Below are 24,603 nucleotides of genomic sequence, written 5' to 3'. Positions count from 1 at the left end.
AGGCACCACATGCCACCTAGGCCTGTGTGCCACAGTTACATGTAGTTCAACCCCCCCCCCCCCTTTGTTTCCTACTCAGAAAAGAATGTCTAAATTCAGGGGAATGAGAGAGATGGGGATTCATTTTGAAGAAACATCACCATTATTTAGTGCAGGGGTTCATATGATTGCTTGTAACAACCCTCACGACTAACTCTGGTGAGCCAGGATGTTTCTGAGCATATAAAGGTAAATAATGAGGGATTATAAAGGGGGAAAAAAAAAGGCCTAGTGAGGGAGGTAGGATATACCTTAATTACGAATAATTGTAATTTAAGGGAAAATGTGGTGTCACTAGCAATTTAAAGTCTAGTGGATTTCTGGGAGGGAGAGATTAGTTTGGGGGTTTATAAGTGAATACACACAGTATCTGTAGTGGCTACATGTCACCTACATGGGAAAGAAATCATATGTGAATGTAATTATTCTGAACCCCAAAGCCACATATATATACCATTTGTTAATTTTATTCTTGATATTCTGTTTTCTCTTTGAATATTAAAATTTTATACACACACATACATAAAGGCACATATACTTAAACAAATTTGTACGTAATTAAATAGCATAGTCAGAATCCTTGGGACTAAAAGATACATTTTTCTTCAGGCACTGGCAATCACTTTGACCTCTCCAGTTGGTATAGCTGCTTGGCTTATAGTTTCCAGTTGGTTTCTTTTACTATTTTAAAAATGTGTAACCTAAACAATGATAGGATCACAAGGTTGGAGTAGTCCGATTCTGAGCTGACCTCCTCCCGTGGACACACCCAAACTACAACTGTATATTGAATGACTCTCTCTGAAGATTTTTCCTGAAGACTAGCAGAACAGCTCTGCTATTCTAAAAAGAAAAATCCACTTTGAGAAGGATAGGCGGGGTAGAGACACAGTAGGGATATCCCCAACACAGAGATTCTTCCTGAGGAGCAAGGAGGTCCAGCCCCACACTGGGCAACTGCTCATCCTGGGAACCTACCCTGGGAACACAAGTTCTAACATCTGGCTTTAAAAGTCGGCAGGGCTTAACAGTAGGTAAGTGGAGGGCTATAGAAAACTGGGACTCTGCTGTTAAGAGCTCATGCACAAACTCACTTGCTCCAAGACCTAGTAGGGAGGCAGGGGTTTGAAAAATACCAGGGCCATCCATGAAGGATAGATTTTTTGACTACTTTTAGAGTGTGTGCCAAAGCAGCAAGGATTGGTAGGAAATTTCTCTGGGAATAGAAGCACTGGAGAGCACCATTTTTATTTCATTCTACCTTGCAGATCTGTCTCTTGTGGCAGCCATTTCTGATACTCTCCATCTACGTTGGCAAGCACTATTCAACCCCCTCCCCTCATCCCTCATTCCTCTGCAGATTCACCCTAGCAGGCATCCCTCCAAAGCAGCTCCAGCCCTGGTGAGCAGCCTTGGCTAGGACTGGCAATCCTGCAAAGTGGCACCCATTCTGCCCTCCACAGGCAGCTCCTGTCCCAGCAGGAAACCTTGTCCAGGACTGGCCTCTCCGTCCAGTGGATCCTACCTCACTGCATTCAGCAAAAGGCCTTGGCAGAGACCTCTGTCTATATCCCCTCCCCTGCCCTGCTGCACCCAATGTACAGCCTCAGCATGAATCAAAACCCCCACCAAGCAGCTGCCACTCAGGGAGACAGGCATTCCCCCTCCATCAGCATGCTGCAGCAGTCGTGGCCGGGTCTCACAGCCAGCCACACCAGGCGCTAGCCCTACCCACTGGCAGAGCCGTGGTCAGGCTTGTCAGTCATCTGTACTGGGGTCAGGGCCCACCCACTAGTGTGATCATAGTAGTCATGGCAGGGCATTGCAGCCAGCCAGGCTGGGTCCAGCCCCTTCTGCCAGCTGTCACAGCCTAGCCACTCCAGGAGGGTATACATTGCCCACTCAGAGAATACCCTGGAACACTTGGGCCTGGTGACCAGGGGGTATTGCTCTTCTGGATCCCACAGGAAACTTTCTGTATAAGGCCACTCCTTTAAGACCAGGGCACTGAACTGACCTACGGATAATACATACAAACAAACACAGAAAGTCAAGCAAAGGTATATGCTCCAAATGAAAAACAGAACCTCAGAAAGAGAACTAAATGAAACAGAGATAAGCAGTGTGCCTGATAAATAATAGTTCATAATAATGGTCATAAAGATGTTCAAAAAAGACTTGGGAGAAGAATGAGTGAACCCAGTAAAAACTTCAAGAAAGAGAGAGAGAAAAAAAAAAAAGAACCAATCAGAGCTGAATATAGTAACTGGATTGAAAAATACACTGGAGGGAATCAGTAGCAGATTAGATGATGGAGAAGAACAGATCAGTGATCTGAAAGACAGGTTAGTGGAAATCACTCCAGCTGAACATCAAAAAGAAAAAAAAAATTTAAAAATAAGGGTGGCTTAAGGGACCTTTGGAACAATATCAGGCATACTAACATTCCCATAATAGGGGTCCCAGAGGAGAAGAGAGAAAGAAAGAGGCAGAAAACTTATTTGAAGAAATAAGAGCTGAAAACCTCACCAACCTGAAGAAGGAAATAGACACCTATATCTAGGAATCATAGAAAGCCCCCACCAGATGCATTCAAAGAGGTCCATACCAAGACACATCATAATTAAAATGTCAAAAATCAAAGATAAAGAGAATCTTAAAAGCAGCAAAAGAAAAGCAAGTAGTTACATAGGAGGGTGCTCCTGTAAGACCATCAGCTGATTTTTCAGTAGAATGAATTGCAGGCCAGAAAGCAAGTGGCATGATAGATTCAAAGGGTTGAAAGGAAGAAACTACAATGAAGAATAACCTACCTGGCAAGATTATTCAGAATTGAAGGAAAGGTAAAGTTTCCCAGCCAGAAATTAAAGGAGTTCATAAGCACTAAACCAGCCTTAATAAGAAATGTCAAAGGGACTCTTTTTAAATGGAAAAGAAAGGGCCATAAAAAAATGTTTATCTCATAAAATATTGGGACCCCCCCATATGCTTTTAATTGCCACTCATGCAGCTCATCCTGAAGTGATTTATAAGCCACAAAAATAACCATTTCCTCTTCTATCTATATAGCATTGGTATTTTTGGAAATTGGGTTGCCTGTGCCAAGTTTTATTTGTAGATAGAATGAGAATTGTTAAATGATCTATCAGTTCACAAGAAATCTTTGTTCCTTTATTAAGAGCTTACCAGATAACTAATTCCGTATAGAGTTTTCAGACTTTTGAGGCAGCATACACTTATTTCAGATATTCAGAAGTTTCTTGCTAAAAAGACCATAGGAACATGTTTTTCTTTGCTCTCCCTCCTTTTTGACTGGACATAGCATTTGATAAATTGATGAGGATTTTTATCAAAATGAAGACTTAAAAAATTTTTTTATTAAAGTGAAGATTTTACTCAGCACAAGAAATAATCTGGATGTTTATCAATAATGAAATGATTGAGTATATTGCAATATACATTTTTATTTTGGAATATACCATGGTTATTACAAAATGGAAACAGTCAAGGTGTATTGACTTAGATGAGCATGATCTGTGCAAATTAAAATTTCTAAATGGCTATGTTTACTGGTATATTTGTATATAAAAAAAGACACAGAGTGATACAGTCCCTAATGATATTTTAAAATTAGTCAAAGGAAAGGCAAACAGGTTAGAGGGGCATGATTATTAACAGAAGAGAATTCAGAAATAGATGTATACAGATATAGTAATTTAGTGTAGGATAAAAGTGTCATTTCAAAGGAGTGGGAGAAAGCTGGATTATTTAATAAATAATGCTGGCAGAATTTGGCTAGTTATTTGGGGAAAAAAGAATAAGGCAGACCCTTACCTCCTTTATCAGAATCCCTATCTCCTGAGTTACAGATTGATCAAATATTAAAATTATTTTTTATAATGAAGTCATGCAGGTTCTGAAAGGAGTTGTTTGAGATTTTTTTAAATTTAGAAATGAGGAAGACCTAAGCATGACCCTAAATCCATAAACGGTGAAGGACAGAGGAATAAATTTGCCTGTGCTGTATTGTTTTAAAGGCTTCTGAATTGGATGAATCTAGAAACTTTATGAAATCCCAGTTTTAGCAACATGGCATAATAAATTTATTGATACCACTTTGCAAGCATTTGGCCCAATGCACACTTACACTGACCCAAAAGGCTACTGTTGTGTGATTTCAGCAACTGTGTTTGTGTTTATGACTGTCCGTGTGAGCCATTCAGTAAATCGATAACATTATTTGAATGTTGGCATGAGTATGTATAAACAATGATTTGTATATTATTACTTAAAATGAACGAATAGAACTATTAAGCTAGGAAAAAACCTGAGGGAATGCATATATGAAACTGACGTGTAGTTTACCTCTAGGCTGTGAGGCTAGTGTGATGGAGAATACGAACCTCATTTTGTGCTACATTCACGTTCCTAAACTATGAATGTGTATTGTTTTTATCATTGAGAAAAAGCTTTTTTTTTTTTTTTTTTTTAAAGTCACCTAAAAGTAACGTAGAATTTGGGGCTTCTGAAGATTTTCTCACATCCATAGGCTGGCGACTGCTTAGCTGTTTGAGCCAGCCACCTCTCAAGGGAAGAGCAACAGCAAAAAGCCTGGGAGCAAAACTTTGTTACCAGATTCTGGTGCCCATGTGATGGAGAGGTGCAGGAATGCCTGGGACTTGTTGTATCATGGATGGGTGCAGAGGGTCCTCATCTTGCTAGGTGACCTACAGTGACTTCATGCGCTGGGTCCTTGGAGGCTGCACGCTCCTAGGTTTTTTGTTTTTTGTTTTTGTTTTTTTTTTTTAAAGATTTTATTTATTTATTTGACAGAGAGAGAGATCACAAGTAGGCAGAGAGGCAGGCAGAGAGAGAGGAGGAAGCAGGCTCCCCGCGGAGCAGAGAGCCTGATGCGGGGCTCGATCCCAGGACCCTGACGCTCCTAGGTTTTAAAAATCGTGTGTCGTCTTGTGAAATGGTTTTTTAAAAATCCAAAACATTTGATTCTTCCAAATATTCATTTTATTTAATAATGCTCCAAGCTCAGATTTATCATAGTGTAGAATGCAAACTTCACGTAAATTACTATAATAAAAGAGGAGCCATTGGAGAATGTATGGAGGGCCACCTCTGAGGGCGCCTCTTCTCTGGGCACCGTCTCTTCATGTTCTTCTGATGCACCACTTTGAGCATCCCCACCCTGAGTCAGTGTGAACAGGTGGCAGTAACTAGTAATCCTCCTGCTGCTTTATTTGGGTTTTGAGTTCTGAAGTTATAAAGTGGAAGGAAGTAGATTTCATAAAAGGCAAATTTTATTAGCTCCATTTAGCCAAGTGAAATGAATGTTTGATTATGTACTTTGAATTCGTACTGAATCCAGTAAATGCCTGAGCTGGTAGATACTTTAGTCATTAAAACTATAATCCAATTAAAGCTAAGGAAGCTAAATAAACAAATTTTAATCAAATTTACTTTGATTTCTTTCTGTTTCTCTCCCTTTTTTCCCTTACCACAGGTCACAGTAATGAAAGGCAGTAATAGAAATAAAGATCATTCTGCAGAAGGAGAAAGGGCTGGAAAACGACCAAAACGAAAGTGTCTTCAGTGGCACCCACTGCTAGCAAAGAAACTGCTGGACTTCTCAGAAGAGGAGGAGGAGGAAGACGAAGAGGAGGATATTGATAAGGTAATTCTTCTGTTTAATAGAGAAGTTTTGACTGTTCATTCCAGAAATGACAGTGATCAGGGGTGGTGAGAATGATGCATTTCTAAAAGTCTGTGTAACTTGAATCCTATTGAACTACTTGGTTTGCTTTTTTTTACTGCAGATATCGATGACTCCTGAGGTATCTGTACTTCCTAGTAGTTGAGACAGAAACAGAGCCGTCTTTGGATAGTCTTTCTGTCAATTAGCTAATGATTTTCAGGTAATAACAGTAATACTCAAATGCAGAGGAGATGGGGGGATTCATAAAATTTGTTGTGCTCCCTTGGCTTCTCTCTCTACTTCAGTCTAACCTTGAAGGCAGCCTCAGAGCTGTCCAGGCCCTCACCTCTGCCTCTGCCTTCATGGCATCTGGCATTCCTCACCCCTACAAAGCCTCCTTGGTCGTTCGGTCCTCCACATCCCCCTTTCTCTTCTCATGCTTGAGCAGCCAGTTCTTACTTAGAAAGTCACACAAACAGGCAGGTGACTTTAGAAAGCCACACATTCCTCCAAGTCTTGGCATAAGTGGTTCCTCCTCCGCCCCATTCAGCCTTCAGGACCAGGACTACCGCCCCAAGAGATGGGACCTCCTCATTGCAGGTATCTCTCCCACCCAATGCATTCCGAGTTTGGGCATTTCCTTCCTGGCATTTACTATTTACCTTGTATCTAGCTGTGTACTTGTGTATGTCTTTCTTGCCAGACTAGAATGTAAGCTGGGGAAGAGCAAAGTCTTGCCTCGAGTATCCTCCTCTTGTTTGACCTGGTGCCTGGCACAGAGCAGGTTTTGAATAGATATATGGTCATTAAAAGAATCAGTGAGTAGATATTTTGTGTCACTATAACTTTTACAAACATGATTTAGTGTTCTTCAGCCTTTTGACATTCATTCAGTCTTTTGTTCTAGGCTTGGGTCAGCTTCCAAGAAACCATGTTTTCTGCTTTTCCTGTTTCTCAGACATCTTACCTGGACCCTTTATGGTCTCTCTCACTGAGCTTTTCCTACTCTTTTACGTAGAAAATGGAGGCCGCCGGAAGTGACTCCTTCAGCTTCCTCTACTCACCCACACACGCTTCACTTCTTGCCCATCTTTTCCTCCTCCTTTCCTTTTCTAGAGAAACCAGTGTTATTAATTCTGTGTGAGGAAACTGCCAAGTTTATCCCGATGTGATCATTCTGACACAGTGTGGGTCCCATAGTCCTTGAGGCAGTCTCCTGCTTTACTCCTCCTGCAGCAGGCTCTCCTCTGTCTGTCCCGGATCTCTGTTTTCTCTCCCAGCCGCAGCTTCCTAGCTTCTTTCAGCTGATGCCCCTCCATGATTCTGCCCTCAGGTATTGGTGTTCCCTGGGCTTCTTAATTTCTCGCACCATCTGAACCTTTCTCTTAAACACTGCACTCATGGTTTCAACTATGTACTTGATATCTCCACTTGGATCTTAGATCAGAACTTCAGTTTGTATGTGTTCAGAATGAAGCTTTGAAGTACACCTTCCTGTGTCTCCTTCCTCAGTAAGTGGGGACCCCCAACTTTCAGGTCTCTTTTCTTTTGCTCAGGTCTCCTATCCAGCCATCAGTAGATTCTCAGCCGTGCCTCTATGTGTGTTCTCAGCTTGACTTCTTAGCAAGGCCACCATGGCCTCATTGGTCCACACCACCACCGTTTCTGGTGCAGCTCAGTGTGTTCTGCCTCTGCCTGCTTCTGCTCTTGCCCTTCCACAGTCTGTTCCCAGCAGAGCAGCCAGAGGGATCCTTGCCAAATTAAAGGCTGTCTGTGCCACTCTTCTGCTTCATGGCTCTACCTGCACCACCTAGAACAGTGCCTCATCCCTGTTAGTGGCCCAGTAAACAGTTAATAAGGGAAAGAATGAAGTGATTGAATTCCCTTCTTTCTCAGTCCAAACATGGTGATCTCATCCACTTTCCTAGTCTTGCCTCCTTGTATTCATACCTCAGTTCATTATCCCAACCAGGACTTCTCTGATGACAACCACCTTGAATTTAGCCTCTAGACAGCCACCTTGAATTTAGCTTCTCTGATACAGATTCTTCTGCTCCCCACTCGATCTCATCTCTCTCATTGGAGAAAAAGCATTCTCTTTTTTGTATGAAGGAGTCTTGCCACTGAAGCTAGAAACACTCTTACCTTTTTTGTTTTTTAAAATATATAGATTTATTTATTTGTTTTAAAGTAGAGGGGATGGGCTGAAGGAGATGGAGAGAGAGTCTTAATCACACTCCACACTGAGCAAGGAGCCCAACTCAGGGCTCCATCCCATGACTGCGATATCAAGACCTGAGCTGAAACCAAGTGTCAGATGCTCAACTGACTGGCCCACCCAGGCGCCTCAGCACTCTTCCTTCTTTAACTTTTAAGTCCAGTTGCACACCAACCCTCTTGGTTCTGTCATAAATAAGTATTCTATGTGTTCTCACTTCCCCATTCTCTTCCTTATGGCCTTGATTCAGCCCTGTTTCCTTTCTTACCTGGACAGCTGGAATAGTCTCTTAAATGGTTCCTCTGGTTTGGTTTGCTTATACTTTTGGTATTATAATTCATGTTCTATACTGTTGACAGGAGTTATCTTAAAATACAGATCTAGAAATGTCTTTTCTATGCTTACAACCACTCATGACTCTCCATTGTATCTAGCTGTGGTTTCCATACCCTGGTGTGGTATTCATGTTGATTTGTTACAAGGTAGTATTTGGCCACTGGTGAAAGAAAAATTGAAGTCTAGATAGTTTTTCACTTTTATTTAATTTTATTTATTCATTTGCTTATTTGCTTTTTGGTTAGTTAATTTAATGAAATAATTTTCACATTAAGTAGTAATTGCAAACATTTTTTTAAAGATTTTATTTCTTTTAGAGAGCAAGCACAAGCAGGGGAAGGGGCGGAGGAAGAGGGAGAAGCTGACTCCCTGCTGAGCAGAGGCTTGACTTGGGGCTGGATCCCAGGACTGACCCCAGGATCATGAAACTGAGCCAGAGTCAGACTCTTAACCCACTGAGCCACTCAGATGCCCCGAAAACTTTTTTTTTTTTTTTTTTTTGGGATGTTCGTATTTGGCAAAATTATCTGTGGTAAAATATGATAACCTATATTGTCCCGAGATGGTTTTTTGTTTTTTTTTTAACAGTCTGTAACTACTCATAGAATTAAAAGTGATTTTTTTTTTTTTTTTTTTTTTTAAATAAGAGCACATTCTTCATAAAGTACATCCATACCTACTTCTACAACCTCATGTCCTGGATCTGTGTTCTAATGTACCCGTGTTAGATGTGCCAGTGCTACTGAACTGTTTATCAGTTAGTAGTCATAGAGCCTTAATCCTTTCTAGTTTTCTGTATCTCCCCATTGCCTTCCTGACACATTCTGATTCATCTTCCAGAATTTAGCTCAGACAGCACATTTTCTAGGGAGACTTCAGTGTGCTCTCATCCATCCACTGGTGCTTCATTATCACACTGGTTCCTTGTAATCGTCATCGTACTGCTTTTTAATTCATTCGCTTTTATATCTTTCTTCCCTCCCGAAACAGTAAGCTCCTCGGTCCAGGATCTTGTCTTATTTATCTTTTTTTCCCAGCTCTTGGCTAGAGTTTTATAATTTAGTAATGGGATCAAAAGTTATTCTTTTCTGAAGGGAAACTGTAATTAGTTCCTCAACCTACATAATATACTTTTTATGCCTTGATTTTTCTATAGCTTCTTAGATTCAGAATGCTAAATAAATAATCCCCCAAAATGCAAATCATTGTTAATAACTGTATACATAATGGGGAAGCTGAATCTATAGCCTTCACTCCCAATAATGATCTCTAATGTATTTCCAAATCAGATAGCTATGACTTTAAGATTGTTCCACTGTACTATTTTGTTTGAAGATAATGAATGGTTAATTAAGTGTATTTGCAATACTTAATTTAAACTTAAGAGACCTTTTAAAAATACCCGATTGGATTAAGCTAGTGATTTGTCCTCAAGTGTCTGTAGCAGTTGCCCAGTAAACTTGGTGTAAAAGAATATGCTTGCCTTAGAGTAATGGTTCTCAGAGTGTGATCTTCAGACAAGCAGCATCAGCATCACCTGGGAACTTGTTAGAAATACAAAATCTCAAGGCCCACTCGAGGCCTACAGAATTGGAAACTCTGGGAATGGGACATAGCAATCTCTGTTTTAACAAGACCTCCAGGGATTCCACTGCCCACTCAAGTTGAAGAACTTAGACTCTACTATATAATGCAGACTAACAACTACTAACAGTTGCAGACTAATAATTATTATCAACTAAAAACCAATCCTTGATTTTAACTGTGAAACAAGAAATTAAAGAGATACTTTTAGTAAGCCTTCTGGACTTATGTTCATTGTTGCACTGTTTCTAAGAAATAGCACAGGATCATATTTTGGCTTTAGAAGATATTTAACAATCCTAATACATCCTGAGATTCGGTGATCAGGGGTATCTGCAGCCATTTGCAGGAAGCAGTGTAGGAGATCAGAAGCAGAAAGCCTAGGCTATAGGCTAGGGCAGTGGAAATGACAATTATACAGATGGAATGGGCAGAATTAGCACTTTGTAGAAGTTCTTGAAGACCTCGAGTTGAATGAAATGCTTAGGAAAAGGGAGGATTCAGAATTCATTTTGAAGGTGTAAGCCTGGGTGAATTTATTCCTCTCATCATAGCCTTTCAGTAAACAAGAAAGGTTGATATTTACGAGCTTGAATATTTACTACATAGTTCTTCCTTCAAATAATGTTAAATATCTGTTTTGATTTTTATAGTAGGAGGCTCCACTTGTGTGCATAAAACATTGAATAGTCTGTATTAAATTTTTATTACCTACTTTCATGCTAAACATTTTCATAGTACAAACCATAGAAAAGCACTTTCCAATGAGGAGAAACAACTAATATTCATGTATTTTTTGTGAATGTCATTGTTAATCTTGAGACCCATGTATCACAGAATGGGTTTCTATATTTATTGAGTAGTTAGTTAAGTACTAATATTATATATATACCAGACATTGAGCTAGATGTGTGGTTGTAAAGGTAAAAGAGCTTTTGTCCTCAAAGAACTCACTGGTTAGTGAGGGGGAAAAATGTAAGCAGTCATAACATGATAATAATATATGCTATAATAGAGACATGCACAGGTTGCTATAGAAACTAAGCAGAATACATTGTAAGTTGGTTACCAACCACTAATAGTGGTTGTTGATTATTTTCTTTTCCAATTTGGAAGTTGTTTAAATGGAGCTAAGAAAAAACACAATTTGAAAACCAAAACTAACTGTTAAAGCAAAACTGTCCAGGATTTGTTAAGCATCTGGCTTTTGTTTTGGTTGGTAATAGGTTCAACTTCTTGGGGCCGATGGCCTAGAGCAAGATGTTGGTGAGACTGATGATGAATCACCAGAACAGCGAGCCCGGAGACCAATGAATGCATTTCTCTTGTTTTGCAAACGTCATCGCTCCATTGTACGTCAGGAACACCCCAGGCTTGATAACCGAGGTGCTACCAAGATACTGGCTGATTGGTGGGCTGTTCTAGATCCAAAGGAAAAGCAGAAATATACAGACATGGCCAAGGAGGTAGGTTACAATGAAAAGATTTTATGCTGGCTGTGAGCAATCAGTCCCACACTTCCAGTCTTCAGATATGGAGTCCCTACTGAAGATGCAACAGTGCAAAGGTGAATCCTGGGATAAATCAAGTGTTAACCTGACAACCTAAGAGCTTTGTTCCTATTCCTGAATTCCAAGTCCACCTTCCAAGTGCTGGTGGAGGTGCCAAGAGCAATCAGTTGCCAGGTTTCTTCATTGTGTATACTCTACAGATTGATGTAAGGGGTTGATTTTTATGAATAGTTATTTATTTATTATGAATTGGGTTTTTAAAAAAAATTTTCTAGGAACCCAGCTTCTCCTGTCAGAATGTCCGTGATAAAGACTGCGACAGTCTTACGTTACTCTAGTTCTGTCATGGGAAAGAGTCTTCATCTAGTTCTAACACGAAGTAACCTTGTTACAGTATCTACGTCAATCACTGGGCTTCAGCCTGGTTTTTTGTTTGTTTGTTTGTTGTTTTTTTTAAATGTTCTTAGAATGAGGAAATGGGTAAAAAGTTACATCTCTTTCAGTTCTAACATTTTTTATTTTGTAATAAATACAGTTATTAAAAGATGCACTTTGATTTATTTCTGTTGTGTAGGTAGTGCAGCATGAATATTTAAAACCAGTGAAGGAATGAATGGCAGTGAAACATGATGTGTCAGGATATGTGCATGCATGTGCGGAAGGCAGAAGCACTCCCTGGAGGAAAGCTTTTCAGAGGGGGGGCTTGGATCAGTTCTGACAGCAGGGGCTGAATTCCTTAAAAATTGTCCACTAGTCTGTTTCTGAATTACTCTGAAATTAATGGGAGTTCATAATGCTTTTAAAACGTTTTGTGTAATGGATTTAGCAAGTGAAGGAAAAGCAAAGCAATAGCGTTGTGGTTAAACTTGAAAGAAGTAATTCTCACATTGTTCCTCAGTATCGTAACTTGCAAACAGTCTTGATTCGTGAAAACCCCTGCCACCCAAACATTTGGTTAAGTTCTATGAAAAGAACCAGCAGGGGACAAAAATACAGAGTTTCAAGTGACACATTTTATTAGACATCTCAGTATGTGGAAAAATAGTTCTTTTAATTGCTGTGGTTTTATTGAGTTGTTTAACTGGCTAACATGTAACATAAAAATTTCTTATGCAGTGTTAAAGGATATTTGAATCCAGAGTATATGATTAGCCTAGTTGTTATGTAATTAATGATCACATAACACTTTGTGAGTTGGCTGTTAATAAAGCTAGGATTTTGACTATGTAATGGTATCTGGAAATTTAAAGAAAATGTTAAAGATATTATTTATTTGAGAGAGCCAGCTAGAGAGAGCACAAGCATGGGGGAGGGGAAAAGGGAGAGAGAGAGAAGGCTTCCCGTTGAGCTGCGGGCCCCACGTGGGGCTCCATCCCAGGACCCCAGGATCATGATCAGACCTGAAGGCAGACACTTAGTGGACTGAGCAAGCCAGGTCCCCTGGGTATCTGGAAAATTTAAAATCAATTCCAGTAACCTACATGATTTTAAATGTTTCAATAGATTTCAGCTATCATAATAATAATTAACAGCATTTTCCCATTAAATAAGCCTTAGATTTTTCTTATAGTCCTATGCTTATGTGATAAACAATTACCTGAAACCTCATAGGGAACCACATTAGCTTCCTATAATTAAACACTTGAGTTCAGTTTTGAATTGCTGTTTTTTGATAACACACAGCCTGTCCCAAGTACATTGTTTGCCTTTTCTTAAATACTGCTAATTTACAAACCCAGTAGGTGGCCACTTTTAAGAAGAGGAAGTATTATTTTCATACAGGAAATCTCTTACTAATTACTTAATTAGGCTCACAGTATTTGCCACTGTGGCGCCCGGAATGAAGTCTGTTCAGGTGGCCTCTGCAATCTGCCGTACGTGGGGGCGGGTCTTCACCCTGCGACCTGCCTTGCTCACAGTTGGTGTTCGAAAATGCTGTCTCATTTCTAGTCAGGTGTGGAGGGTTCAGCCACTTTCAAAATCATGGTATAATTGGTTTCTAGTCATAAGTGATACTGACTTACTCAATGTGTTTATTACTACATGGTTTCGAAATTAAGGTGCAGGCCATTGTGCTGGTGCTTTTTGTATTAATACTGAAGTCTCCATTGCAACGTCAGTTTTAGCAACAAAAAGCTTAGTTGAGGGGCACCTGGGTGGCTCTGTGGGTTAAGTCTCTGCCTTCGGCTCAGGTCATGATCTCAGGGTCCTGGGATCGAGCCCCACATCGGGCTCTCTGCTCAATGGAAAGCCTGCTTCCCCTCCCTCTCTGCCTGCCTCTCTGCCTACTTGTGATCTCTCTCTTTCTCTCTCTGTCAAATAAATAAATAAAATCTTTAAAAAAAAAAAGCTTAGTTGAGGGACTTCAGTGTACCATGTCTGTGGTGGTTGCTAATGATGAATGAGGTCTCGGCTCCACAAGGTTCTCCCACCCAGACAGTCTTTTTTTAAAAACTTCTGTAGCGTTTTCATTTCAAACACCAGATTTTAATTATGTTCTCTATAGGAATAAGACATATTCTTCTTTCAGGATTTTTTTTGTGTGAATGTGCATACTTAAAAAGAGATATTTTCTTAAAAGAAGTGAGTAGTCAGTAATACAGCCTGGAAGGGTTTATTATTTTAACCTGTTAAAACTTTCTGTGATGCTTTTCTTGCTCCTCATTATCTTTTAGTGCATTTGGTGAGCACAAACAGCCACTCTGGGATTTGTTTTCAGTTTCTTGAATTATTGCCCAGTACTCATTTGCATTGTGGGGGGGGGGTGTTGAATGAGGGTTTCATGCTGTCTGATGAATCTCATTAGAGCAATAACTGGTTATAAGTAATGTAAAAAATACCATCTTAAGGCTATAATGTGCATCATTTTCTTAAATTCAGTGATGCGTGTGATGGTGCAGGGTTGTGGATGTTCCCAGGCTCTGACTTCTGACTGTGGGACTGCAGGGTAGGAGATGCAGGAGCAACCTTACTTTTTCCCTTTAATGTTGTACTTCTCGCTCTTACAAATACAGGAACACAAATCTTCATTTTTGTCTAGGATATTGCTGGAATCTTCCGCTTCTCATTTAAACTAATGATCAGAATTAGTCAGTTTACAGTCAGTTTAGAAGATCACCTATCTAGTCTTTCAGGAAGAGTAGACTAGGTGCCAAGGAGAGGAGAAGATCTGGAAAGTCAAACAATTTTGAATGACTTTATAATACCCCCTCCCTTCTTTTTTGTAGGATGAGAGGCATAAGGCAGAATGCATGCATTTATTGATTGATTGGTTCATTCCAAGATTGATGTTTTACAGAAGCACAGACACATAAAGTCAGTTATGATTGTCCCCATTCTTCAGAGCAGGGATTTATTTAATAAGGCTCTTTGGAGTCGGTATCTTGACCAGTCACACATTGTGGAGCTGGGATACTGTTGCCTATTTGGTTCTAGCATTCTTTTACTATGTGATTCTCACTTGGATGCCTGCAAGGTAAGAGGTTTAAGTAATTATGGTAAAAATGGTAGCAATAAAATGTCACAGGTCTAATGGGAAAAGTCTGCTTGTGCTGGGGTGGGTGTTAGTGGGGATATTTCAGAAAAGGCTTTATGGAGTTGAAAGAACATGTCCTGGGTGTCAGTAGAGGATTCAGAGAGGAAACAGGGATAAGAGCAGATGTGGGATAGTAAGAACAATTTCAGGAACAAGAAAGTTTGTTTTACCCTGAGCGTAGGGTTATGTGTAGGACACTAATAGGAAATGATGATGTAAGACAAAAATCATGAGACCATGCTGACAAGTTTGAAGGTTCATTTGTATGGCAATAAAACAGCTACGGAATTAACATGCAATAAAAGTAACCTGAAGGTAACTGTAATAGCCTTTTGTATCTGTTGCCATCAGTACCCTAGGAAAGATACTCATCACCACAAAACTCCATGGAGTTTTAGTGATTAATTCTTCCTTTGTATTTCTTAAAGACATAACTGAACTATTTATTCCTTTGCTTTGGCTTTATTAGAAATGGATTCTTCTCCAAAGAAGGCAAACTCTTGTTTTCTCATATATTATAACTGTAGGGAATTTTTTTTCCCGTCACACATATCACACTTACCAGTGTCTGCGTTCTTACAGGACAATGCCTTGGCATCATGCACACCCCTAAACTAGAGTAGCACCTCATTTTTCCAGCATTCTTGAAGAATTGCTGTTACACATAAGTGATTTCCAGGTAGATGAAACTTGGCTGTTCCTTTAAACATTTTATTTTGTATATTTATCCTGAAACTTTACTTAAAATTTTTTTTTGAAGATTTTATTTATTTATTTAACAGACAAAGATCACAAGTAGGCAGAGAGACAGGCAGAGAGAGAGAGGAGGAAGCAGGCTCCCCGCTGAGCAGAGAGCCCCATGTGGGGCTCGATCCCAGGACCCTGGGACCATGACCTGAGCGGAAGGCAGAGGCTTTAACCCACTGAGCCACCCAGGTGCCCCCTTTACTTAAATTTTTGTTTATATACTTCCTTACTTTAAGCATTTGGATTACCATTTGAATGTTTTTGAAGATTTCAAACCATTATTTCCAAACAATAATTATTTTACAATTTCTGATTTGGCGAGACCTTTGTGAACAGTTAAGATATAGTCACATTTTTCTCTGTACAGTAAATGATTCTTAAATCTTCTTTTGGATTTCCTCTTTGCTTTTTCATGAGTCAGTCTTTTGGGTCCACCTTCAGCTGTTAGTTGACGTTCCCGTCCTGTCAGCCACTCTTGACTACATCTAATGACATGACTTACTCTATATGGGATTTTCTGAATATGACTTACTAGGCGCCCCACTACTTTGAGGGGATGTGGACGGTAAAACCAAAGACTCTATGGTTCATTGGGACATCTTGTTTTTGAGACCTTTTCTGGTCCCATGTTCCAGATATCCGGACTTTCTTACTGCATTTATTATTTTTTTTTAAGATTTTATTTGTTGTTTTTTTTTTTTGAGAGAGAGAGTGTGTGTGAGCCTCTACGGGGGAGGGGCAGAGGGAGAAAGGTGAGAGAGAATCCTCAAGCCGACTTTTGACCTCAGAGCCTTTCCTGAGGCTCAGTTTCACCACTCTGAGATCACGACCTGAGCTGAAATTGAGAGCTGATGCTTAACTGACTGAGCCATCCAGGTGCCTCTTTCTTACTGTATTTAAAAAAATATTTAAGTGTTTGTTTTTGAGATGGTAATAGTCACTTTTTGAATATTGCTGTATTCTGTCCAGGGTTCTTTTATAAATATTTCTAACTCATTCAGTCCTCAAGATAATCCCAGGAGGTAGATTTTTTCTTCCCCCTGACTGCTAAAGATGAAGACACTGAGGCCCAGAACAGTGCAGTGACTTTATCTAAGGAAGCAAGTTATGAGTTCTCGGGCTTGGCTTTCCCTCTTCTCAGACCTTTCTGAGTTCCCACCTCTGTAGAGTGTCAGTCAGGATGCCCACCGTGCCCTCTAGGGTTGAGTAAGGTGCAGTTAAGGCAGCACCTATATATAAGCATTCCACCAAGCTTAAAACGCTCTACCAGTGGCTATTTTTGTCATTTTCCTGATGAGCAAACTGACATTTGTTTGTAATTGATCCTTCTCTACCAAGTGATTAGTTATTTTTATTAGGACCTGTTAACACAGTAAAGGGGTACTGAAATACAAACCAAAACCCCAGAACCAACAAAGCCAGTTATATCGTTTGCCTAACTTGGCAGATACTCCAGTGTGATTGATAGCCTCTAATGAGAGACGTTCAGCCGAATGAGCGAACTACTTGATTTCAGAAATACCAGTCCAGTTAGCTAGTAAACACTGACGTTTAAATGTTCAAATCAAATAAGATTATAAGGACTTTATAAGGAAGCCATAGCTTATGATGAAAAATAGATCCCACAGGGAGTGATAGATGGAGAATTTAAACTGAGTCTCTTAAAACTCATTTTGGTGTTAGTTTCAGGTATTAATTTTTAGATTGATTGAGGGACCTAATACACCAGTATCCTGTAGGTCGCTACTATAGTAAATCTTGACTAGTTTAGAATTGGTTATCATTCAAGGGATATAGATAAAAATTACCTTTTTCACTAAATTATAAATTCATGCTCTAAATTATTTTGTAAGGAGAAAGTATGAAATGTTTAAGGAAAATACTAAACCTTAGTGCGCACACTTTTTTAAAAAGAAAGCTTACACATTTTACAATTCAAATTAGTTAACATGTGAATTTATTAATACGTTTTCAGAAATGTAGATAATGTTTTTTTTTTCCCAGATCCCTATCTACTTTTCCCCCGAGGTAACAAAATTACATTTTAAAGGAAATTCTGAAATTTTATTTTTTTTAATTAATGCTAATTAAACTGGCTTTTCTCCTGGTTTACCTAAATTGGGGAGTAAAATTGTCCTTTTAAAAAAATTTATATATGAGAATGAACTATTGTTGCCCTGGTAATCCTTAGAGCCAATTTAGGTAATCTTATCTACAGCCAACTCAGTTTTTTCTTTATAACTTTTCCTATAGTGAAACCAAACAATTTCCTGGCTGCTTATTCAAGCCACTTTTTGAAGTATATAATTTTTATTAGATTAGCTTTTAGCATGCAAGTCATGCAGGTTCATGTATAGCATAAAATATTTTTGTTCTCTCAAAACCATAAACTGAATTCCATGTTCTGTCACGTGATACAGTCTAATTTTCTGCCTATTAGAAGTATCTGGTAAAACTAATTCAGATCAGATAGTGCTATCTAGTTTTACTATCTAAATGAATGGTTTTAGACTTAAAGCTCCTCAAACTAAGAAAGTACAGATTAGTGACATTTGTCAAGCCTCGCCCTCTCCTCTTCCCACCCTTGTATAATGTGATTTCTGCTGCCCATGTGAAGAGGTACAGCTGTCTCCAAATTTATTATGTGAGGGGTCACTTACACCCCTGCAGAGTTACAACATAAAAAATGTGCTATATCTGTTTTTTAAAAATCAGATACTTTTTTCTATATTCTCTCCTCCGTGGTTCTGGTAGGTTGTGTTTTGTTTGTTTGTTTTTAATCATGGTGGCATTTCACATATCTGTGCCAGAGTCAGCTGTCTTTATTTGTATAGACATTTCCAGCGTTCCTTACTCCTTGACCTCACCAGGCTTGCCATTCTCTTTTCACTATGTTGAGAAAATCTAGATCATAATAATAGCTAGAAATATTACTGGATTTTGGATATACCCCCCTCCCCTTAAAAACAAGTCATTGGAGAATAGTTAATATATTTTTTCATTAATATTAAAGTGCTTTTTAAGGTCAGATTTTCATTCTTAAAAAGGATCCAGAATGGTATTTAATGTTGAGACCCAGTTTTTAAAAGATTTACATAAATGGAGTATTGGTTTTTGGTATATAATAATGTCACTGTCATATATGAGGTAGATAAAATACTGTGACAGAGTGTGTATTTAAACCATTACTGAGTAACGGTGACTTACTATTATTGCTAATAAAGTGTTATGGTGGTTGGGATTTGGAAATTTTGAAGAAAAAAAAATGGAAACCATCAGGTGAATTTTTATTTTAATGGGAGATTTTTGAAAATCAGTATTTTTTAGCAAGAGGTTATTTATCTATAAGATTGGACCAATAGCCCATGATTGATGTTCCTGCATAAAAACAGGTTCCCCTCTCACTCTCAGCATGAACGGCCCTGCCCTAGAGATCCAGATGGATGGGGCCATCTCTTTGGCCCTTTAAATCCTGTAATGATGGATTTTAGTCCACATAGTTGACCAGAATGCTAACGGTTTTGCTCAGCTATTTGCTTCATACTATATACTGTCTTTCTTCATTTCTCCCTTACTCAGCCTTCTCTGTAATCCTTTTCCTAATAACCTCATCACAACAAATGATTAAGCTCTTCTGTTGTTTCTTATAGTTGAATCAGAGCAAGTGATTGATGAGGTGTCCAGTTCCAAGGACAGAGAGACATCCTCATACCCTGAGGCTCTTTCTGCCTCCGCCTTCACTTGGTGTTCAAGAGTGTCTTTACATGAATTTATGACATCTCCATGGAAGCTTTGAATTCCTGAAGGACAAGGACTGTGTGTTACTCCTTCCTCTCTCTCCCACATTCTTAATGCTTTTTCTCAGTGTTTTTCTGATTGAGCTAATGAATGTTGTCTTGTTATTGCTCATTTACATTAAGTTTAAGGATCTGAGAGATTAATATTGTAATCCAGTTACAGAGTATTGACCTTCCCAGTGAATTCTCAGCTCTCATTTTCTATAAAACCTCACATCCTCCAGGCTATTTTCTCGACTTCTGTTCTTCAACCCGTAGGGAGCTTCCCTTTTTTACAGATTCTTTGGAAAACCATCTTTTATGCCTGAACTAGGTAGGGGAAGGCTGATGAACCATGCTTAAAAAAAAGAACGTGAGTAATTGTGGATTGTAAACAGTTGAAAGGCAGAGACTTTAATTCATGCTCTTAACTGGTGTCTATCATCTAATCCAGCATCTTTCACAACCGGGACTTCTTTAAAAATTCCTTTTTTTTTTTTTTTTTTAAATTTCTCATGACAAATGTGTTAATTAATTTGTTTGAAAGTTTTTTGTCATTTTGTGGAGCAGTGACCTTTGTTTAGATGACTGTTCATCTGACAAACCAGCCCGTGTGCCTTTTCTTGGGACACAAGAATGATGCCTGTGTCTGTTCCTCCATTTTCACCTCACCCTACCATTTGTCACTTTCCACCTTCAGACAGGAGGCGAGGCCATTTGTCTGCTTCAGCTCAGTGTGTAAATCCCCCCATGCAGGTGAATGCAGCAGAACAGGGAGTCTCTTATATCATATTTGATGCCGCCAGAGTTATTTTGCTATGTGATGGTAAATTCTAGTTTGGCTCTGGCCTTGCATCCTTAATTTAATTATTTTTGTAAGAAAAGTGGAACTGTGTTTTTCATTATTTTGTGCTTACCTTCCTTATTACCCATGTAATAACATGCAGAGGTACAGCTTTTAGGTGTTTTTATTTTTGTTTTGTGTTTTTTTTAAAGCTTATTCAGAAAACTTGAGTTAAGGGGCTCCTGGGTGGCTCAGTGGGTTAAGCATCTGCCTTTGGCTCAGGTCATGATCTCAGGGTCCTGGGATCCAGCCCCGCATAGGGCTCTCTGCTCAGCAGGGAGCCTGCCTCACTCCTCCAACCCTGCCCTGCTGCCTACCTCTCTCCTACTTGTGATCTATCTATCTCTCTCTCTCTCTCTCTCTCTCTCTCTCAAATAAATAAATAAATAAATAAATCTTCAAAAAGAAAAAAACGAGTTAAGATAATTTTGGGATAATTCTAAACCTTTGATTATTAACACTTGCATTATATTACCTACAGTAAAGTTTTCTTAAAGCGGAAAAAATGAAAAGTTTATTTGGATTATTATACTTTGTTATGCCAAGGATAAAAGAATCTTTTTTCCTGTTGCATAAATAAAAAGCTGTTTTGAATGTATACTAAATTAGTTTACACATAGAGCAAGCATTTTAAAGGGCAAGCTTATGGGCTTGGAACAATTGTATTGATTTAATAAAGTTTTCAGCAGTTAGCAATATGGAATATTTAATACATGGAAAATACATTTTTATTAGATTAGACAGCTTTTGGCAGTGTATAATGAATAGTAATTAATATATTTCACTTAGTTTTATTACCATAAAAGGGGAAGGAGGCAACAGAGTTGGCAGAAAGAGTTAAAGGAGAAAGTCACAAAAATAAAGGAAAAAGGAGGCTATTGTCAGTGAAGGTTGAAACCTCCAAGTTAAAGACATAAGGTTTGTGATAGATTAATTGGAACATCACACGTCACAGCTCTCAGCATGTTCACATTTGTAGTTGCACGTGGTTATTACAAAATCCTGGGATGCTGGGGCTCCCCAGATACTTAGTTTTTTACAAACTGAAGGTTTATGGCCGTGCTGTGTCAAGCAAGTCTGTTGGCACCTTTTTTCCAACAGCATTTGCTCTCTTCGTGTCTCTGGGTCACCTTTGGGTAATTCTTACAATATTTCCAACTTTTCCATTATTACATTTGTTAATGGTGATCTGTGTTCAGTGATTACCGCACACTGAATAGGCTGTAGTATAATTTAAACGTAACATTTTATATACACTGGGAAACCAAGAAATCCATTTGACTGGCTTCATTGTGACACTCATTTTATTGCGGTGGTCTGTAAGCAAACCCACAGTATCTCTGAGGTGCGCGTGTGCTCTTTCCTCCACATGGTTGGGCATCCTCAACTGAAGAGTCATAAAACAGTTTTTCCTATCTTGTTCCCCTTCTCACCACTCATCTTAGGTTGTTGACCCCAGAGCTGTTTGTGTGGCTTTGTTAAGTTTGCCTGCACTTGCCTCACCAATACTTCAAAGAACAGATTGTATTTTTTGGCGTCCTTACCAGGTTAAACAGTGAGCAGAATCTGGTTACTGGTTCTGGTATTGACTCACAGTTTGTAATGTGTCCCTGATGCCCACTTTGAATTGGGTGCCAAATGATGCATCGCAGTTTACAGTAACCCTACACATTGGTGGTGTTTTTCCCACTTTATGGAAGCTATGATTGAGGCCCAGAGAGGTTATATTCTCCATCTTTGGTCACTCTAGCCCTAAGTTGAGGTGTTATAGTTTGAATTCTGCTCTTTCTGTCTTCAAAGCCCTTGCTCTTTCCCGTACAAATAACTCCCTCTCTACCATGGTAAGACCTCTTTTTGGATACTTGAAAAAAGACATGGGTCAAAAGATACAAATGTGTTGCCTCTGGACCCATCTTCCACAAATGAATTTTCTAGTAGTTAGTCCATGTCCTATCTCTAAACCCTGGGCTGAGATTATCATTCTTCCATAAGTAAAGCCACGGTAGTTATTGGAAGTATTTTTTTTCATTCATTATTTAATGGTAGCGGGGTGAGATATAAAGACTGTTAGAAGTTTTTCAATTTGTATATTAATTAAAATCTGTTATCTGTTCTTTATAGTATAAAGATGCATTTATGAAAGCAAATCCTGGCTACAAATGGTGTCCTACCACAAACAAGCCTGTGAAATCCCCAACACCCACTGTCAATCCACGAAAGAAACTATGGGCCTTCCCATCTGACTCTTCAAGAGATTTGCCAAGCCCCAAGAAAGCAAAGACTGAAGAAATGCCTCAGCTAAACTTTGGAATGGCTGGTGAGTTAAGACAGTATTTTACTTAGTCTCTAAAGGCAATACTTTTAGGTACTATTTTTAATAAATTATATACATATGTAATATATACATAGAGAAAAGCAAAATTTATAGGTAGTGTGAAACAGTGCAAAGATATAGCATATCTGAAAGCTTTGGAACACAACACACATAGAATGTGTATGTACGATTAAAGGAAGTATGGACCAAGTAGTAGAGTCATTATACATATATATGAATTTCTGACATTGACATTATGGAAGGGCAGACCAGAGATTAATTGCTCAGGGAATTTTACAATGTAAGAAAGTAGCTTACACATATGTACACACTATTAAGCTATCCCAGTAAGTGTCTGAGTTACTGTGAGTACTTAAAAAGCCATAATTATGTTGATCGTCTGAGGATTTGAAGCATGTTGGGCAAGAATATGAACAGTTCCATCACAAATCTGAGATGGATCTGACAGCTGTTTCATAGAAGGAATTCCCATTCACCCCCATTCCTATATGAGCCAGGCAAATTAAAAGTTCCAGATGGTGGGGTGCCTGGGTGGCTCAGTGGACTAAGCCGCTGCCTTCGGCTCGGGTCATGGTCTCAGGGTCCTGGGATCGAGCCCCGCATTGGGCTCTCTGCTCTGCAGGGAGCCTGCTTCCTCCTCTCGCTCTCTGCCTACTTGTGATCTCTCTCTCTGTCAAATAAATAAATAAAATCTTAAAAAAAAAAAAAAAAAGTTCCAGATGGTCCCATTTGTTATGGGACCTTTAATACTCTTTGGGTGGTAAGGAATGCTAAAGCATTTATTACCATGAAATAAAGTACTTATATTCATTCTGCAAATGGCTCTCTATTCCTGGCTATTGCAGTGCAGTAATCAAGAGAGAAATTTTCCAGGATAAAATTTCCAGGATGAGTTAAATGGTTCCTATTTCATTGTTTATTATAAACAAATTTTCTTCAAAATGACAGCACTGAACCATTTGCGGTATGTAGAGCCTGGGAAAGGAGGTTGAACAATATTATGATAACACTTTTTTTGTTTTTTAATCCAATTTTATTGAGAAATAATTGACCTGCATTGTTGTAGAAGTTTAAGACCTACATTGTTGTATAAGTTTAAGACCTACATTGTTATATAAGTTTAAGGCTGTTGGCTTGATTTATATATATTGTGAAATGATTATAATAGCTTCAGCTAACATCTGTCTCCTCATATATATACAATAAAAAGAAAGGGAAAAAAGGAAAAAAATATTTCTCCTTGTGATGAGAACTTTTAGAATTAACTCTCTTAACTTTCCTGTTTGTCGTACAGCAGTGTTAGCTATAGGCATTATGTTGTACATTATATCCCTAGTACGTACTTACCCTGTAAGTAGATGTTTGTGACCACCTTTCCTCCAGTTCTTCCTCCTTCCACCCTCTCTCTGCCTCTGATAATCACAAGTCTGATTTCTTTCTTTTTTTAATATTTCTTTTTTTTTAAAGATTCCACATATAAGTAAAATCATATAGCATTTGTCTTTCTCTGATTTCAGTTAGCATAATGTCTTCAGAGTACATCCTTTTTGTCACCAGTGGTAGGATTTCCTCATTTTTTGTGGCTGATGTCACTGTGTGTGCAATCATGTCTTTTTTATCCATTTATTTTCTTTTAAGTTTTTTTTTTAATTTGACATACAGAGAGAGCGAGAACAAGCAGGGGGAGCAGCAGATGGAGGGGAAGCAGGCTCCCCACTGAGCAGGGGGTCCAATGCAGGGCTTGATCCCAGGATTCTGGAATCATGACCTGAGCTGAAGGCAGATGCTTAACCAACTGAGCTACCCAGGCACCGTTTTTTATCCGTTTATATGTCAGTGTTTACAGGTTGTTTCCATGCACACATGAAATATTTTCTAGGATAAACCATATGTTTAGGCCACAAAACGAGCAGCAAATTCAAGAAGACTAAACTACCAGTTATCTTCTGACCACAGTGGCATAAAACTAGA

General features: G+C 38.9%; 1 protein-coding gene across 5 annotated transcripts in view; it reads left to right on the top strand.

The window, feature by feature from the left end:
- Positions 1 to 24,603, top strand: part of BBX (BBX high mobility group box domain containing) — a 275,675-nt gene that overhangs the window by 171,283 nt on the left and 79,789 nt on the right. For all 5 annotated transcript variants that reach the window (XM_046002282.1, XM_046002284.1, XM_046002283.1 and 2 more), the window contains 3 exons: positions 5,555 to 5,725; positions 11,111 to 11,350; positions 22,419 to 22,614. In XM_046002282.1, the coding sequence (XP_045858238.1) occupies positions 5,564 to 5,725; positions 11,111 to 11,350; positions 22,419 to 22,614 (598 nt within the window). In that variant the 5' untranslated portion in view covers positions 5,555 to 5,563. The remainder of the gene's footprint in view (positions 1 to 5,554; positions 5,726 to 11,110; positions 11,351 to 22,418; positions 22,615 to 24,603) is intronic.

The sequence above is a fragment of the Meles meles genome, chromosome 4, assembly GCF_922984935.1.
Source record: "Meles meles chromosome 4, mMelMel3.1 paternal haplotype, whole genome shotgun sequence".
In the NCBI taxonomy this organism is placed as follows: domain Eukaryota; kingdom Metazoa; phylum Chordata; class Mammalia; order Carnivora; family Mustelidae; genus Meles; species Meles meles.
This window is presented reverse-complemented; position numbering and strand designations above follow the sequence as displayed.